At 41.4% G+C, this 19,448-nt stretch overlaps 1 protein-coding gene across 2 annotated transcripts in view; it reads left to right on the plus strand.

The window, feature by feature from the left end:
* SLIT3 (slit guidance ligand 3) overlaps positions 1–19,448 on the plus strand; it is a 524,200-nt gene that overhangs the window by 396,582 nt on the left and 108,170 nt on the right. For both annotated transcript variants that reach the window (XM_039701675.1, XM_039701676.1), the window contains 3 exons: positions 1,059–1,222; positions 14,491–14,641; positions 15,783–15,857. In XM_039701675.1, the coding sequence (XP_039557609.1) occupies positions 1,059–1,222; positions 14,491–14,641; positions 15,783–15,857 (390 nt within the window). The remainder of the gene's footprint in view (positions 1–1,058; positions 1,223–14,490; positions 14,642–15,782; positions 15,858–19,448) is intronic.

Consider the following 19,448-nt stretch of genomic DNA (forward strand, 5'->3'; position numbering starts at 1 on the left):
GCATTTTACACTTATTTTGTTCAGTGGCAGTTCATAAATATAACTGCAAACAGAAAAGAAGTTTCTACAAGTGGAAAACAGTAACAGAGGGAGAGAGTTTTGTGAGGCTATAACTTTATACCTCTGTCCAAACCAAATTGAAACATCTGTCTTTTCTTAACCTGTCTTTGCAGTTATTGGAGAGCTGAGTCCTGCTCCCTTGGAGGTCAGAGGGACTGATGCAAGTTAGCTGAACTGAGATTAGAGCCTGGCTCTGGGAAAGACCTGGCAAACTCTCCTGATACAGTGCTCAGTTTTGTCAAGCAAAATAAATTAGAACAGCAGGTGAAAAACACTTTCTCTCTGAGATGCTCCAGCAGATTTTATTTTACCAAAGTATAAATGCCCACTTAAAATCAATGCTACGTTACCTATTTCCAATTTCATAGGAAACAAGTTGAGCAAATTTTGGTGAAGAATAGAGTGCAGTTGTACTTTGCCTAAACACTTCAGTCTTTAAATTAAAACCTTTTGCTTCAGGAAAAAATACATATTAAGGAAGTACTGTTAGAAATTACAAGCATGTGCAAATATTAATTTCACTCTCTTGAAAAGATTCTGGACCACTTCTGCCTTTGCCCAAAAATCCAAGGTGCTTTACTAATTCACATTTTGAGCTTGCTGATAAAATTTCTTTAAACCAGGATACAAAATGATCTTCAGGTAAGGTGCATTTATTTGAAGAGGCAGCATGTCAAGCTCTCAGGAGAAACCATAGGACTTGGGAGACAGCAGCAGGTCTGTGTCCTTTAAAGGGGGCTTTGCTATCTTAATTTTTGTTTCCTCTGTGCGAGGACTTGCCGCAGATGTGAGCGCTCACAGAATTCTCCATTCACGTGCGGCTCCGCGCGGATTCCGCTGGGCCTGGGGTGGTTTCTTTTTCCAGGAGCCGATTCAATTACTCCACTCTTCAGCTTTGGCGCTGGTGGGGGAAAAAAAAAAAAAAAACCAACAAAAAAACAATGATGGAGCACGGTGTCACAGGTCACTGGTGATTAAACATGCCATCCTTCTCGCAGACATTTAGCTCAGAACCCATTTGTGTGCGACTGCCATCTGAAGTGGCTGGCTGATTACCTGCAGGATAATCCGATCGAGACGAGCGGCGCGCGCTGCAGCAATCCCCGTCGCCTTGCCAACAAACGCATCAGCCAGATCAAGAGCAAGAAGTTCCGCTGCTCAGGTAATAATTCATTTATCCAGCCTCTGCTGCGCTCCCCGTGCGGGGATGAGCGGGGCCAGAGAGCCCGCTAATCCAATCTGCGGGACAGTGTTTGCTGTAATGGATATTAGGGAGCATCTTTGGAAATTGAATTTGGGGAAATTGGGTTAGTTCGACAGAAAGGCAATTACCTTATGGATTAAAAAAAAAAAAAAAGAAGAATGAAAAGGAAAAAAAAGCAGTCTATAGCTGTCTTCTATTAAAAACAAAGAAAAAATATAAAAGCTTGTGACATATATTTGTAAAAAAATACTAATTTATGAAATATTTAAGCAAAAAATGACAATATATATGCATCCATGTGGGAATTGTTATATTTTGACAGGATTGTCAATTGTATTCAAGCAGAGCTCTTACTGACCTAATGAGAGCTGAGCTCAAGTTGAGTTCCCACACCTAAAAGGCTGAGAACAGTGTGAGAGGTTTTCATACAACTGGCAGTGAGCATTTCTGGTCTGGGATGGGAGTGAATCTGGGGGTGAGGGAATGGCATCAATTCACATGCTTTGATACATTCATTTTTCTAACACCCATAAGCAATATACACTAACTCCAGTAAAATTGACATAAAAGTTGGTAAGATTTTTGGTTTCAGCAAGCTTTGAATCAAAAGGTGCATAATAATTTAGGCAAAGGTTTTGTGTTGTGAATGAAGCAGAAAATCGTTTCCACCTGAAATTAACCTGCAAAGTAACACAAACAGCTTTTTCTTAATCTTAATCTGTTCTTTATTTATGGTTCAGCTGTCAGTAAAAGGATATTTCTTGCCTTACACAGCACAACTAAGGAGATGCCTACTTCTTCATGTGTTTTTCCTACTGGTTATATTGGTTATATCTATTTTGGATTACTGCATTTTTGTATACTGTAAAGACAAGCAGGTCTCAGTGAGCAAATCTATTAGTGTGTACTGAGGAGAAAAATGACTGTTATTGATGGAGTACCTTGCGGTGTTTTCTATGAAAATTACTATGATTTTTCTTTTTTTCCTCTGAAAAGCAACATGATTAATTGTGTTCCTGGTGGTAAAAGATGAATGGCTCTAGATGGGGATGCAGCATGAAGCTGGGTGGCAGCAGCCCAAAACAAGCCGTTGTGCTTTGTGCATCTCTGCGAGCAACATGCCGAGCTAAACCTTCCCCTTATGGGGGAAAGAAAATAAAGATAACTTCATTTGCAGTCAGCTTTTCTTGGGCAGGCTTGTTAAGGTCTTCAATCCCTTGTGACTCAAGCTACAATATTTAAATCAGGCTTGAAATTATGACATATTTTATCTAGGTTTTTGGATTGTGTCCATCATCGTAACAATGTAATTAGCCAGTAATATTCATATTTAAATAAACTGGAAATGAAAATGCATAAATATAACTTAGACAGGAAAGCAGCCTGCAGAAACAGATCTGTATAAACCTGTACCCAATTTGCCATTGTTATTTTCTTCTGCTTTTATTAATGGGCTAGAGGAATTAATGTTATGTGTGTGCATGCATGCTTTGAACAAAGGTACAGGCTATTGGAGAAGGCAAACACCAGCTGACACCATTTAGGAGAGGTCAGAGCTAAGAAGAGCTACAGTGCAGAACTCAGTACCTGGTGATGCTGAGAATAATATTTTGTGTGAGTTCTTGTCTTGGGGGTCCTTTCCTTCAGGCATTCGGTTGTTTTTCCCTGGATCTCCAGCTCTACATCTATATCAAAACCACATGGAAAAAGCATAAACCTGACTTATGAAGGAGGAGAGCAGGGATTGAACAGCTTCAGAACAAAGATTTCAGCTGGATGAAAACTAATGCTGTTCAAAAGCTCACTAGAGAAGAGATCCTTGCCTGTAGAGTTTCCAGATGGTGATGAGATACATTGAACTCGACTTGCTGTCTGCTCACATGAGACAGGGAACATCTAATGGTTTAGAAAATCTTAGCTTGTAAATCAATCCAGGGAACAGACATCCTTGGCACCTGTTCTGCTCAACTTGTCCCTTTGAATCATGGCTGCTTCAGGCTTGGCATTTAGCAGGAATTTTCCATGTTTTCATTTTGAGGAATGTGTTTCATCCCAGGATCTAACACAGCACGTCTCTCTGCAGAAATGTCCATGAGGTATGAATCTTCTTTTAGAGCATTGGGCAGTGCTTTGTGTCATCCAGGGATGACACAATCCCACTGGGGTGGCAAGGCTTAGTAACTTGTCCGTGTCCTCACTGTCTTTGGGATTCTCTGTTCCAGTTTCTACGTCTTCTGCTCAGTGTATGAGAAAACAATTTTTCATTTTAAAGTCTTTTGTAAATGTGCACCTCTTTCTCAAAGGGTTCTTTTTTCAGGATCGTGATATTTTCCTGTAGTTTGTGTAATACATGTAGTACATGTCACTGGTCAGAAAGTTGTTTTTTGAGGGGAAAACGCAGGGAATGTGAGAGGTTGGCTAAGGAAGAAATGTGAGGGATTTTATTCTCACACAGTTTTGACCTTTGAGAAGAGATGAGGATGCACAAAAAGTTTGGCTCTGTGGGAGCAGAGGTACTCAGGCAGTGTCAGGATCACACCCAGGAGTAGTTAAGCCTAGAGGAGCTTAATACTTTCACATCAGGGAAAGGACAGTTTTAAAGTCATGAAATTCTGAGATTGTCCTGAAGTGGTCTGTGTGTCTGCCACATTCCTTTTGACAAGGACACGTAGTGATAGGACAAGGGGGAATGGCTTTAAACAGTAATATGGTTGATTTGGATTGGATATTGGGGAGAAATCCTTCCCTGTGAGGGTGCAGAGCCCTGGCACAGGGTGCCCAGAGCAGCTGTGGCTGCCCCTGGATCCCTGGCAGTGCCCAAGACCAGGTTGGATGAGGCTTGGAGCACCCTGGGATGGTGAAAGGTGTCCCTGGCCATGGCAGGGGGTGGGCCTGGATGATCTTTAAGTTCCTTTCCAACCCAAACCATTCCACGATTCTGTGATCATAAAGGAGACGGTCAGAAAGGGACTGTGAGGAAAAAAAAAAAGAAAAAAAAAAGTGACTGTTCCGTAAATTAAGGGAAGAAAGGGAAGTGCTTTTTCTCTAAGAACAGAAGAGAGGAGTGGTTAGCAGGAACAGTGAGAAAAGCTGAGATGTTTGAAGTTTCATCAGTCTGAAGTGGCAGAGGAGCATCAAGAAGGAAATGTCAAGAGGACACAGAAGCAGATGGGCTAAATAGAACTGTATTTGATAATTAAATGAAACTGTGAAGACAGATCTACAAAACTTCCTTCTGCACATTCTTTCTTTCAGTTTCATCACAGGTCCCCACCATCCTGCTCAATAGCATCCAGCCTGATGTACTTACCTTCTTTTTTCAATTGATCAGTTCTTTGAGTTGAGGTACTTTTCCCAGATGCTATTTTCTCACAGAGCCTAATGATTCAAGCTTTTACTGATGACAATGGAGCAACATCTGCAAAGGTTATGAGTGGCCGTAGGAAGAAGCTTCTGTGCAACAGGTAGATAATGTACATAATTCTTTGTAAAAGGAGAATTGGAAGCATTATAGCATGAAATGAAGGAACAGCAGGGAACAGGACATATTTTTGCCCAGGGCTGTGAAACAGGCAAAGCTTTTGAATATACCATCAAATATGTTTAAACTTCAAATTGCAATAGATACTATTTTCTGTGGTTTTCTGCTTTCCATTTGATGCAGTGCACCACAATAATAACAAATCACCCCCTTGCCCAACTGTCTCCCCACAGCTATACAATCTGAGACTAAAAAGTCTGAGATGCTTTCTTGAAAGATAAATCATAAGTACAGGCTCTGACTAATTATCTCTCTTCTGTTTAGAAAAGGGAAACACTGTCATTTTCAGTGGCAACAGTGAAATTCTGATGATTATTTTCTTTTTGGCTACATCTGCCCACTTTGACCACCTAAGGATCCAATGGTGCTTGGCAGCCTGAGGTCACTGGAGGCTCCATTCTTAATATGAATAAGAGGGAAAAAGATCAACACAAATATCCTGCCCAGAAGCATTTGATTAAGTTCGATACAGAGCAGTTTTGTTTTCTAAGGCAGCACTGGGCTTTAGGAGTAGGGGAAATGAATCTATGAGCAGATTGTGTTGTCTCTGTGGTAGCTTATTGTCACTTCAAGACTTGGCAGGTTCCTTGATTGCTGTGTGACACTGTGTATGAAATAGCTTTTGGAAAGAATTGCCTTTGCATTCAGCTGTATATCTATTTCTCCCTGTGATATGTTTGCATTTTTCAGTATATTGTGCATTTCAAAAGCAATGAAAGTTCCACCTGCTGTACTGACACAAACTATCTCTGATAATGATCAAAGCAATGTGTTTCTACAAACATCACATCACAAAAGCTCTTTATCTTCTAATTCTTGGAAATAAGACTTTTATCAAGAAGATTGCTATTTGGAATACTCTGAAGTGAGCCTGTCTTATTGCTTCCTCCTGCATACATTGTGTCTAACTGCCTTTAATTAGTTACTTCAGTTCCAGACAGTGCTATACAATCAAAAGGACAGGGGAGAAGAGGAGGAGGAAAATGAACCATCTGCCAGCATTATTCTCTCCTTTTTGGGCACTACTTCTCATTAACCCAACCCAAAGCAAAGGCAGCTGTTTGGGTACATTTGGGTCCAACAATGGCATATTTAGGGCTAGTGTAATTTCTCACATGTTATTCACAATTATTACATGGTGATGTAGCTGCTTTTTGTTCACTCATCATTTTTAAGGCATTTGATAAAACCTCTTCTCACTAATTGCAGCTTTTCTAAGTCTTTATGTTCTTTTCCAGTCTCTGTCCTCATACACTCACCTTCCTCAGGTTACCTGTCTGCTTTGGAACAGACTTGCTGTTTCTTGTAATCACCTCAAATCCCCCCTCTCTTCTCTGCATTGTTGCAGCTTTAGAAGGACAGAGCTGCCATGGATGGAGTTAGGGGAGCACAGGCTGCGTGTCAGGACTTTTTGTCTGTGGCAATTCACACATTTCATGTCCCTTGGGCTCCTTGGGTTGTCCCCTTCTCTGCTCCTAGGGATGTGTAAACACCACTTAAGATTTTTGAGCTCTCAAACTGAAAGCTGCAATGCGTTGCTATTCCTCAACCAGTGTTTAAAAGTCACGAAAGGCAGGTGAATTTAACCCAGACCTTACATAATTTATCTGATTGAAACACCCTCCAGTTGTTCCCATAATTTGCCAATCACTCTGATGACAGCTTTGCAAATTCCTTTCATTTTTAATAAGCAAATAGTCATTTACAGACCACGGGCTCATGCTCCTGCCTTTAGCATTTCTGTTTGATGGAAAGCACAGGTATCCACCTGCTCCTGCCTGCCTCGTTGCAGTACTGCAGGGACGTGTTTTTGGGGATATGGTGATCCTGCCGTGGTGTGTGGGGCTCCAGCAGCTCCTGAGAGCCTCTGGGTTTGCCCTGGGTGCTCCAGACCTGCTCAGTTTACTGGGAAATCTCATCTGAGGCCAAGCTCCAGCCTTTCCTCACCATGGCTTTGCCCTGCTGTGAGGGAAAGGGATAGGAAACACTGGTTATGATTGGAGAAACTGCATTCAGATTTCTGTCTGTGGTTTGGTTTGGTTTCGTTTTGGGGGCTTTTTATATGTTTTGGTTTTATTCAGTTAAGTTCTGTGTGTTGTACTCCTTCTTTCCCCCTGAAAGACACAAAGACTCTGCAGAACTACCTTCAGAAACCCTCTGAATATACCAAAACTGAGGATATGTTTGTGGTGTGTAAGACTTATTCTTATCTGAATGGAAGGTTGTTTAACACCAGTAAATCACCTGCAGATTAAATGCTACACAGAATTTGTAATTAGGAATATGAATTTTTCATGGTACACTGAAACTGAGTGTATTTGGGCTTTGGTTTGCATGAATTCTTCCTGAAGCTGAAGTCATTAGAGAGCACAATACAACTGCTATGACTAATAGTAATGGAGCTGGGTTCCCTTGTACTGTGGAAGTGTTGCTGTTGCTAAATTAGTTTGACTGTACTAGATACTGATTATAGCCCTCCCTTTTCTGCACACACATCTTTGACAGCAGTTCAGATATTTGTGTTAAAATTTGTGCCAGTCACTGTGAGCCTTCACTAGCCCTTCACAATGGTGAAGGGTTCTGGCTCTGCAGTGGGAGGAAGGAATGGAAACCATTTCCCTCAAGGAAGCACAAGCTGAACATAAAGCAGGTGGGTATATTTGGCAGAGTATGGTTCTTAATAAGAAAGTGAATTGATGTGTTTCAGTTAGAACGTTTATTTTAAACTCCGCCTCATTTTATTTTTGAGTTGAAGTAATCTTCAAAAAAGCAAAATATCTGAACAGCTTTGTTACCCACCAACATCCTTATTGGCAATTACGGTAAAGAGGCACTGGGAAGAGGGAGGATGATTCTTGAGTCACAGATGCATCCATACCACGTGGGCATCCAAATATCACAGTTATCCTGGATTCCCCATGTAGGCAGAGTGCAAGGCTGTGTAGATTCCTCCCTTGAGATCTGAATTGTCCTCTTAATTAACTATGTCAGAAAGCTGAGGGATTGATTGCCCTTTTAACCTCAGAAATTACGGTGGGACAAAGTTTGCTGTCCTCTGATGCTGCCATTCCTCATGTTGAGGTTAGGCTGAGCAGCACCAGAGGTGCCAAGGCAGCACTTTGTGTAGTGGTCACTTGAGTGGGAGACAGAAAATAACTGGGGAGGTGCTGGCATGAAGAGAGCTTGTCAGCTAAAACCAGTGCAAGGGTGTTGGTGCTGCAATTGAACAGCAAATATTTAATTTATTCTGAGACTGTAGCACTCCCCTGAGGTGCTGCAGTCTGATGGGACAGTTAAAAATAAGGTCCTGTGTATAAATTCTTTACAAACTGCAGTTTCAGTGACTGATTAACAGAACATGGATTACAAGAAGTGAATGAACACCAGGAGCAAGCCAAACAATGCTGCTTGTGTGTAAAGTATCTAAGGGAGAGGTTTTCATGGAAGCTGGCACATAGCTGGAGATGTATTTCACTTTTGAACTTCTTTTTTGCAGACCTTTATGCAGGATGATCTTATGTACATCCAAAGGCTTATGGAATTTATTTAAATGCAATTTATAAAATGGTGTACTTTCCTGGTATTTCTGCTCTCCTGTATTCTAGGGACATAAATTAGGATTTTGACAGATTTCTTCGTGTGCTGGTACCTCTTGTTCATTGCAGCTGATGATTAGTTTAGGCAGTTATTGTAAGTGGTGTTTAATTAGTGCAGAAAAGGAATAGAGACTTGTTCAAAATATCCTCATGGGGTTTCTCAGGAAGGTGTTTGCAGAGCTCAGACTGCATTTGTTTCTAGTAGGACTGAAAGAGTTCATTGACACTGAAATGACTGAATTTATTACATATATCCCACTTAATACTGTAAATCAGTATATAATATAAAAGTCTTTGGAAGATATGAACTGTTACTTGTCATTGTTTAACAGAGTACTGTGGATTAATTTGTTTGAAGAGCCCAGGCCAGAATTTCTGCTTTAATAAAGCAGTGTAGGAATAAGTATATAGGATTCTACATCCTTCTTCACTGGAGTCATACAAAATTATTGGCAGGAATTCTCCTTACAGATATAATTTCTAAGTAAATGAGGTGTGGATTCCAGGGTTATGCATACTTTGAATTAATCAGGCAAGAAAATTAACGTGGTTTGGTGCCACATTGCATGAGTCACAGAAGAAAATTAATAATCTAATGTTTTTATCAATTCAGACTCTGGCTAGTTTGGCGTCTTGTGGAGATTGAAGATTTGTGTTAGGTTCTCCTAAAAAACTGCTTCCGTTTATTTCAGTTTATTTCTTAGACTGCAAAATCAAATTGCCTTACTTTCATTGCTGAGCCAAACCCCCAGTGTGGGGTGGCTAAGTTAACACTGTGCTGATTTATTTCCTGAAGTTCCCAAGTAACTCAGTGTTGGCTTTTCTGCATAGCAGTGCTGGGTCATGGCAAAGTGGGGAAGCACAGACCCCTGCTCTGTTATCTGTCATCTCTGCTCAAGCACTTGCCTTGTTCTCCATGGAGGTAATGAATAATCTGCTTGGTGCTGACTTTGTTCTTTGGGCAAATCCCTTACTAAGGAAAGTGATTTGTATGTAAAAGCACAAGCACTGACCTTCACTGAAGTCCAGCAGAACTCTGTGAGCAGTTGCAGAGGACAGCCACTTCCTCTCTCACCTGGGAATCCTGCAAGAACGTTTGAGGTGTGACTTTCAAAATCATTGTCCACTGGCACAGCTCTGCAGAAAGTGGAGTCAGGGAGAGCTTTATTCCAGTGGGAGCAGTCGAGCCTGAACTGAATGTTCTGCTTTATATGTTCAAGTTGCAGGAATGAGTTACAGGATGTCGGAAATAGAGAACGCTCAGCTTCCATCAGAAAATGATGTACAAAACCCAACAAATATGCTCAGAAACAGACTAACAGAATAACAGAAAAGGCTCTCTGTGTCTGCAGTAGCATGTGTGTGCTACTGTACTGGAAAGTGCAAAGGAAACCAAAAAAAGAAGAAAAGAAAAGCAGTGGCAATTCCAGATTGTCAGTCTAAGTGCCACCAGCATGAAGGGCCTCGGGGAGCTGAAATCAGGCTCAAAGGGCACTTGGGGAGCATTTAAGGCCAGAGCTTGGCCAGCAGCTCAGAATCTGCTGTTAGTATGGGCTGCGGTATTTCTACGGTTTGATTTAAATAAATGGAGCAAACCTAAATGGCATTTTTACTGAAAGGAGACACCAGGAGAGAGTAAGTAATAAAAAGCAGCACAGATTGGGCATTCAGTGTGTGGTGGGAGCTGCAAGTGCTCTCTGGAAGGAGAGGACTCCTCTGGTGGTGTTTTCTGTCATGTCAGCTCTGTCTCTGAACTCGCCCGGGCTCTGTTCGTGTTACACTAACCCCAATTGTGCTCCAGGGTGTTCCTGCAGTAGCATAAAGGATGACCTCTTGTATCCAGCACCTTTTTGCATGGGTGGAGTGGAGAGCAGCTCTCCGTGAACCTTCAGCTTGTGCTTCTCCATGCTGCTTCCTCTGAACGCTCCTCTCTCTCTGGCGCTGCCTAACTCTGACTCTGGCTGTCCATGGGGTTTTCCTTTGTGCTTGATCTAACCATGTGGTAGAACAATACAAATGGAACATGGTTCTGTCAAGCACCATGGAAGGCTGCATACTCCCTGCAGCATGGCATGCCTGGATACTTCTGCTGGGGCAGAAGCATCAAAAGGTGAGAGATTCCCTTTCCCTTTCCCTCTCCGCACCGTGGAACTGGTGAAGTGTTGCTAACCAGGCTCCCAGGGAGCCACAGGGATGTTTGCACAGACTTTCCACAGGGCTTGCATGCAGAATAACCATTTCTAAGTAATTAATCTGTTTAATTGCTCTCACAATGAAAGAGTCAGGCGTTCTGTTGGTTGATAATATTCAAAGGTGATTCCAGCCATACCTACAGAGATTAAAAGTCACGTTTGTCTCCTTACCCTGTGCATAATGTAAGCTGCATCTGTCTGTTTGAGCTGTCCAGTGAATCCTTCTACTTGAGATGCACTTTGGATGCCATTTCTGCAACAAGACACCTGCCACTCAGTGTAACTTTGGACCTGTTCTTAATGTGCTGGCATTGCATTGTCAACAAATATAATTTTAAAAAGCGTCAGAAGAGTCTGCAAAGCATTGTTTTTCATCTCTTGAAAATGACGTGGCTAACACGGCCTGTTTGGGAACACCACTATCCAATAATTCCAGAGGGCAAAGCTGAGTCAGCAAATCCAAATGGGCCATTTTAGCTTTGACAGCTTAGACAAGATCTTCAAAATACTTGTGCCCTAACTCCCCCCCCTACACAGAGATAATGACTCCTTTTCATAAAGGACTTTGAGAGTCTCATACAGAAGTTTTCTTACATTGAAATATTTCCTTGTCTTGCAAATTTGTCACATCTCTATTGTGGAGCTGTCAAAAGAAGGACATGCAGGATTCTTAGATTTTTTTCTGCAGTTACTGATAAAAATTAACACTAGCAATGTGAAATTATGACCAAAAACTGCACTTCTTTTTTATTCTCTATGAGAATTGTGATCTCGTGGTTGTATGAAGAACTTTTGAGATTCCTGGGTTTTTCATTCAAGTTTTAGACCAACTGATCTCAATGGTCCTATTTTTGGTGCCAAATTTGAGGCAGCTGGATCATTTTCTAGAATGAATATGTCAGGTCACTTTTGAGACAGCCTGATTTGTAGCAGAACAGATCCTCTAGAATTCCTTTTAAGACCTTTGGACAAAGCTAAGTTTTAAAAACTGAAATCATATTTTCTAAACAATTATTTAAAAGAAGAGAAGAACAAAAAGGTATTTCTCTCTGTTGCCTGATTCTCCACGTGGGTATCAGAAAGGCACAAAGAATGTTTGAGCACTTGGAAATGTGATGTTTCATTTTCTCAGTGCTGCTGTTCTGTAGAATGCCATGGTGTGTTTGTTTTATGATAATAAGAAATCACAGTACCTGATAGTAGCGTCACATTGGTTGTGAAATAAAAATGTTATCAGAGTAACTAACAAATCAAATAACTGCAACTGCCCTCAGTTACACACAGGCCTTGCTGTTGCCTTACAGCAAGCTTTAATTCTTCCTAATCTGGGGAATTGCTAGAGACTCCCAGGTTGTGTTCTGTCCTGCATCTCTTCTCTGTGGCTTTCCATGGATGGTTTTACAGTGCACAAGAAGTATTCCATGCCTGTGGTGGTGAGCTGTGTTTCCTGAGTCCTGTTGTGTTCTCTCAGAGCCTGGCAGTCAGGAGGAATGGATATATGTGCTTAAACAGCTCTGCAAGCAGATGGCTGCATTTCACATTGCTATCCCAGATGGGAATATCTTAATAGAGCAGCCACCTGTCCAAGTGATCTCAAGGCTCAGGTCAAATAGTGAATTTTATCTAGACTTTGCCAGGTGATTCCTGCTGTCTCTCAGGCTGAGATGGCTGAGTACTTGCTGAGCACATACAGGCTGTTGATTACTTTTGGTTCAGTGATTACCTGAGTAACTCTTGTTTAAACTCAAAAAGAAAAAAAAAAAGAAAAAATTAAAAAAAAAAAGAAAGAGAGAGAAGGAATAAAAAGTGTGAAGGTGATGTTTGCTCCCTTTCTCTCCTGCTGAGCTGAGGCCTTTCCCCTGATTCAGTGGTGGTAACTGTGGACAGATGCCCAGGCAGCATCAACTTCTCAGAGCTGCTGCAGTGTGGAAGGTTGTGTGCCTCACCATCAGGAGGATGGGTGCCAAGTCAAAGTGTCATAAAATTCTTTATTTGTTCAGCCAAAAAGCTTTAGAGAAAGCAAAAAATGTATTTTTCTCCCTCCGATGTTATACACTGCTTTTTCTCCTTCATAAAGGATTCCACTCACCCATCTTTTTTTTCCCGTGGGAAGATGAATCTTGTATCCATCAGTAGACTAAAACTTTAGCTTAATAAATGTTTACCCTATGAAACTTTACGTTATTTGTGATTATTTTTTTCAACAAAAGCAACAAAATTAGTAATGCTTCTTCAAGGTTAAAGTTGGAGATTTCCAAGACACTTTCTGATCACTGGTGGGTTGTTGGTGGGTTATTCAATATCTACTGTAATTGTAGCAGATTTAATAAACTCTGGGTCTGATAACTGTTTATCTTTGGTCCTGTTTCCAAGGAATCATAAACTGCCAAACATTCTGACTACCCAGCTTGGATTGTCTAGGACTGGAAATAAAATGTTAGATTTTTTTAAAGGATAAATGTTTAAATGATAATGGTGTGGGGAAACTCTCAGACTGTATTTTTATAATGCTTTAAAATGCCCACTGGTCCTAATACTTTAAGTGCTGTGCTATCAGTGAAGTTGTTCTTTAGGTGTATAATTTATAATAAGCACAAAAACCAGCAAAGAATTTAGCACCACTGAAGTAGTAAGGTACAAATCTGTATGTCAGTGTTCCCATAATCCAACTTGGAATTACAAAACTAAACCGAAGTGCGGCTGTGGGATCAAAGTGTTAGATTGCCTGTAGAATTGCTTTCTTTCACTGCATCACCCTGTGGAGATAATGCATAACATAAATTGAAATAATAGTGGACTTAGGAAATGTCTTTTTTCTCTCAGAAAATAGTACATGGTCATAAAATGGGCAGTGGTGTATTTATCAGTCAGGAAGGGGAAGGAGGTGATGAATGTCATCAAGTCTCCATAAGCAAATATCAGCTCGGGTTTAAGTTTTTGTTTATGTTTTTGGGTTCTGAAAACATTTGTTCAGCTCCTCTCTCTGAGAAAGCCTCGTAATTGACTTCTAAAAGTTTGGAAACCTTGAAAAATGCTTCGTGGTAATTACAATCTCTGGGCCTTGCACAGGGCTCCTGCAATGGCTCTGGTGCTTCCATTATGAAATACGAAGTGAGTGGGCAGGAGTTGCAAGGTGGGGGTTTGGCAGCACTTTGCTTACACACATTTATTAATCCTCCTGGTTCCTTGAAGCACTGAGATCGAGTTTCCAACCTGCTGCTATTAAACGAGAAAAACCAAACCTGAAAAGGACAGATTAGTTCACTGAGCCTAATTGGAAAAGCATTTCATTAGAATGGGTCAAAAACCCAGTCAAAGAGGTCTGGCAATCACGGTGTAATGGTACATCAGGGAGTGCTTCTCACTAAGTGTGCTCTACCCATTCCTTAATTAAAATGAAAATGATTTAAACTGCTATTACTTTCCTTTGCTGTTTGTTTAACATAGTTAATAAAGATATCTAATTGTTGGAAAGTTGACAAGGTTGTCTAATAAAAGATTGCTCTGAAAAACAGCTCTAATAGCTGAGGTCTCAACGTTTGGGACTTCTAAATGATATCTTTAAAAGTCTTTTGTCATTTCAATTCTTTCATGAGATGCCTTTTCCTTCTTGCTGGACTAAATTCCAAATGGGAAAAAAGTGACTTTGCTGGAAAATCCCTTAACAGGTAGGCTTGTTAGACAAGGAATTATTCTGTTAAGGGGAAAGTGAAAAACCAGGGACAAGTCTTGGGAGCAATTTTAAAAATTGCTGAGCACAAGTCCTTGGCAAGTATTAGAAGTGTGTGCAGGAGCTGGGGATGACAGGAGGTAATGCTGAGGGTGGATTCCATGGTACCTCTGGTTGCTGCAGTTATCAACAACTGTTTGCTGGAATATATTTTCCTTTTATTGCAGGCTCAGAGGATTACAGAAGTAAATTCACTGGGAAGTGCTTCATGGACCTTGTGTGTCCCGAGAAGTGTCGCTGTGAGGGGACAGTGGTGGACTGCTCCAACCAGAAACTCACCCGGCTGCCCACTCACCTCCCTGAATACACCACTGACCTGTGAGTGTGCCTCTGCCAGGCGTGTTCAGCTGCACTTCTTGGCTTCTCTGATTTTTAAAGGCTGTAAAAGCGACTCAGATAATTAAAAGCACCTCCTGCTTTTATCCCTGTGTGAAAATGGGAAGCTAATTTTATTTCAGAGTTGCACCACAGCTCTCATTTCCTTGGCATTTATGCCACCTGTGGGGGTGAGAAAGGAGCCATGGCCCCGTGCAGCAGCCCTGTGTCCTCCTCAATGCTGGCCAGGCCCAAGCTGTGTCCTTCCTGTCAGTCCACCCTGGAGTTGCTGCCTTTGTACCTGGCCATTTTTATTTAAGAAATGGTTTTACCCATTTGAGTGAATCTGTGATGGGAGCTCATTGCATCTCAGCATTGCCTGCTACTTGGGTGGAGCAGGTCTTATTAAACTAATGCAACTTCAAGACATTTGAGTATGAGAAAACATTTTTATTGCTTAGCAACTGAAGATTCTGGTTCTTTTCTTGCACTAGTAGCCCCTTCAAAACAGAATTTTCTTTTTTTTGAGTTAGTGTTGTATTTTTTGTACTTATTTTATTTAAAACCTCATAAAAATTATTGATCTGAAGTTAAGAAAAAATATGAGAGACATTCAGAAACGCAGCAGAGACTCTACATGGCAAAATGGAGCTATGTGCAATCAGAGAAGGAATTTTACATCCCAAGCCTGCCAAGACAGTGGCCTTCACATTCATTTTGAAGATCAGCAGACTTTTATAGGAAAGGACCTGAAATTAGAGCCCCTCTGGTTACATGGACCCCATCTCCAGTTGTGTGCCTGGTGTAGCAGAATGCACCACAGAGGTTCAGTCAGGCACAGGAGGTTTGTGTGCAGTGGATTAGCTCAATAATTCCTTATCCCATGCATTGGGAGATGAAGGGGCTCTGACACTGTCCTTTGGCATTACACTCTTTAAGACATCCTGAGCTTTTACTGTAGATAGTCCTCTATGTCCCTTTTCCTTCAAAGCTAAACTCTTTTACCTGTAGGAGTCTGGGGGGATGGCACTGAGTGCCTTGCTTAACAAAGGTCATGTTATCTGGGTGGCAGCCCTGAATGTCACAGGGATGTATCTGCAGACATCTGTGAAGCATTAAATATCTCTTTGTTTGTTCCTCTCAGGCGTCTGAATGACAATGACATTTCTGTTTTGGAAGCTGTTGGACTCTTCAAGAAATTGCCCAACCTCAGGAAAATGTAAGTCTGAGCTGCTTCTTAGAATACATGCAGCCTTGGATTGGAAGGAAGGAGGGAGGGATACGTTTTTATATTTAAGTACTGCAGTAGTAGAAATCACTTTTTTAATGTGAGTTTAATGAAACTGAAGGAGTTCCCTGTTGGATGGACAGTCACAGTTAAACCACACTGACAGATAAAGACCCCTGGGCTGACATTTCAGTGGGTTTTTAAGGCTACATGTCTTAGTCTTTCACTCAGAGACTGACAGGAATTCTGTCCCAGAGTTTATTCCACTGTATGCTTATTGTTGGAGATGATTACGACATTAGGCATTTTGGTTTTGTCTCTCAAATGTATTGTGTGCCTCCAGCTGTGGTGGGGATGTTTCAAATAGTCAAAAGAAAATAATATTACAAGATATGGACAATGGCAGCTTCTGGTGATCATTATTGGTTTAGAGAGGAGAATAAATTAGCAAACATATAGATCAGTCATTCAAATATAGCTGTATAATTCTGCTGACAGTCCTGGAACAGTGCATTGTATATATTTAATAAAAGCAGTGTTTTGGAAAGAGAATAATATGTCAGATACCTCCTGATAGTCTTCAAAATGGATCCTTCTGAAGTCGTTTAAAGTTTTAACCCCATGGACCCATTGCTAATGTCTCATTTAACTGTTTGCTTTTAGTAAGGTTTTATTGTCTGAATTAAGCTAATTTAGGGAGCCCAACCAAACCAGGCAATTTGTTCTGCATTTGTTTCACGTGGTTTCTGCCATCTGGAGCTTCCTGGCCATTTGAGTCCCTGTGAGATCTTGGGGGCTTTGGAGGCAACTGTAGTGGGATTCTTTTTATTTCTGCAAGAGTTTCAGATGCAGCACTGCAGGCTTGGGGTGGGGTTGTATTTGTGTAAGTACAGCCTGTCAGGCTTGGGGAACTAATCACAAACATTTGCCTCATGTTTTATGAATGATCAATAATTTGTAGCTACAGTGCACTCAGAAAATGATGTTGACATTGTTAAGTGCTCTGTTCCCTGTGTAAGTAGATAGTAAACAGGAATGAAAAATGCATGCTATATAAGTGTATACACAAACTGGAAAGCATCTGTCCTCATCAAACCTTCAGGATTTATGTTTTGAAAATTGGAATAATTTGTTTTTATTTAAAACTTACTGTAGGGAAGTACAGTGCTGTCCCTCCTGTCCTCATCGATCACTCAGAGGGAGGGATGCCTCGACAGGGGCTGTATTTTGGGCATAAATCCAGCATGAAACCGTTGTGAGAGTGTTTTTGAGTTTGTTTCTTGTGAAACAAAAGATTCTTTTATCTGTCCTTGGTAGCTGCTGAGATCAGAGGTGTGCAGGAGCAGGTCAAACTCATGGCAAAAGGAAGCTGCACCCTACAAAGGGTTTCGTGCTGGGTTTTATTGGCAGCCTCCAAGCAGAGGCTCCTTAGGAAATCTTTGTAGCTGAGCTCACATCTTTTGTTCTACCTGAAGCTCTAAAGAAGTTTCTCCATTTCAATTAAAGGGATTTTCTGAAAACAGTGGTTTTTCACGTGAGGAGACCAACGTTTCAACCACAGCTTTACTCAGTGGCCTGGTCCCTAAAAGAGCCAGATTGAACTTCTTTCCCTGTTTCTTCCATTTGGTGAAAAGAAGGGGTTACCAGGAAGAAACCAACAAACACCCCTTTCCTTCCAGTTATTATTTGGCCTTTACTAGGCCAAATCCTTCTGCTAATGAAAGGCCCCTCTCCACCCAGCGGGGAAACGTGGCAGTGCCTCAGATGGGATTGCTGCTGCTCATGGTCCTAAAGCAGCAGCTCTGTGTGGCAGGGGGGGCAGGCACAGGGGCTGCACTGGGGCTCACTGCTGCTGCTAAATCAGAGAGGAAGAACATTGATCCAATCCCCATTTTTTAGTGTGTATAGGGGACAAGAAACATAACTATTATTTGATTGACAGTATTGACTCTGTCTCATCATATATTCCTTGTCTGCTTAAGTGTTAAAGGCAAACAGCACGTGGGGGAATCTGTCTGGAAATTGAATTGTTTCCTAGGCTTAAGAAAACAGCCCCAAGCTTTGCAGTGCTAGGGCATTAGCCTAAATAATACAATTTTTTTTCTTTATTTTTTCTCTGAAATACTCTTTTTTTTTTTTTCTGAAATGAATCTGAATATCTGTAATATGGATATCTGAAGGGTATTTGAATGCTTTTCCTCTGGTTGTCTTTCACTTGAGTAAAGGACTGCTGACAGATCCATGCCAAGGAATTTGGAAAATAAACTTCATTTCAGAGAGCCATGGTTCCACTGTGGCTGGTAAAGCTCCAGCAGAATTCCAGAGAGAGTCAAAATGATGGGGAAAAAGGGAAGTGTCAGACCACCTTTGCAACATGTGGTAGCACCAACCCCACCTCTGATATGTAATTGGCTGTTGTGGTGTAATTTGTCTGTAAATAGTCCTCCTAAGCTGAACCTTATTGTATGATGTGTCAGCCTAGGGTTTAATACATTTTAATGCAAAACAAAATTGAATTCTTGATATAAAAATGTAAAGGTCAGAGATACATAATGCAATGTGATGCCACATTTTACTTAGGAATTAAATAGCTAAGATTACCCTGCTAGTTTTTAAAAGGTTAACATATCTGCATGTGCCTTTTAAAAAATAATCAACTTCAATAATTAGCTGCAAAATCCCATACACACAGTATGGTTTTCATAACCAAAATTTTAATTTTCATTATGTTAATGCTTTTTACAGTAGAATGAAAAGATTGGTGTAGATTCTTCTAGACAGGTCTAATACAGTCCAGAAGTAATTTACTGGATTCTCCAGTGACCTCTGTTTTACTTTCATTGTGTTTTTACTGTATGGCATTAGCTGATCTTGCCTGTGCAAAGGGAAAGCTGAAGGCTCTGAAGGCTGAAGTCCCATCCCACTGACTTCAGGCTCCAAGGACTCTGTTGCTGATATTTTGCAGTGGTTAGCAGAGAGCACTTGGAATCTGCCTGGAGTGCAGGAGAAATACAAGGATGAATTTCTGAGCTCTTTAGGAGTGGGAGCAGCTCCAGGACTTGGATTTTTGGGGGTGGCCTAAAAAGGCTCCAGGAGCTGCTGCCCTCCAGCCATGGGAGCTGGAAGCTGCTGCCTTTCACAGGGAATTATGTGTCCAGTGGGAGATCTTCTCACTCAACACATCAAGGTCTCATGTCAGGTAGGGAGAGGGGAGACATTCCTCTTCACAGAGGTGAAGTTTTGACTTTTGTAGAAGGAAGCAGTTAATTTCTTGCAGCAACCACCAAATTCAACATGAAGAAAATGCTGGGAACCTCACCACTCCCTGGCAGTACCTCAGCTGTTAATTAGAGAAAAAACCTTCCAGTGTCTGGGGACTCCCATGGCAGTGGGAGCCTGGAGGGGTCTCCTGGCCATGACAGGGTCAATGACCAAAACCCCCCGGGTATCTGACTCAGAAGGAGCACAGAGAGACCCTTACTTGCTGAAATGGGATACGGACCCACAGGCAGAGGCTGGAGCCCCCACATGCCATCTCCAGAGCTTGCCCACTCCCCTGTGCCTACAGGAAATCAGTGGCCA

This window comes from Passer montanus, unplaced genomic scaffold (assembly GCF_014805655.1).
Source record: "Passer montanus isolate IOZ18808 unplaced genomic scaffold, ASM1480565v1 scaffold15, whole genome shotgun sequence".
NCBI classification, from domain to species: Eukaryota; Metazoa; Chordata; class Aves; order Passeriformes; family Passeridae; genus Passer; species Passer montanus.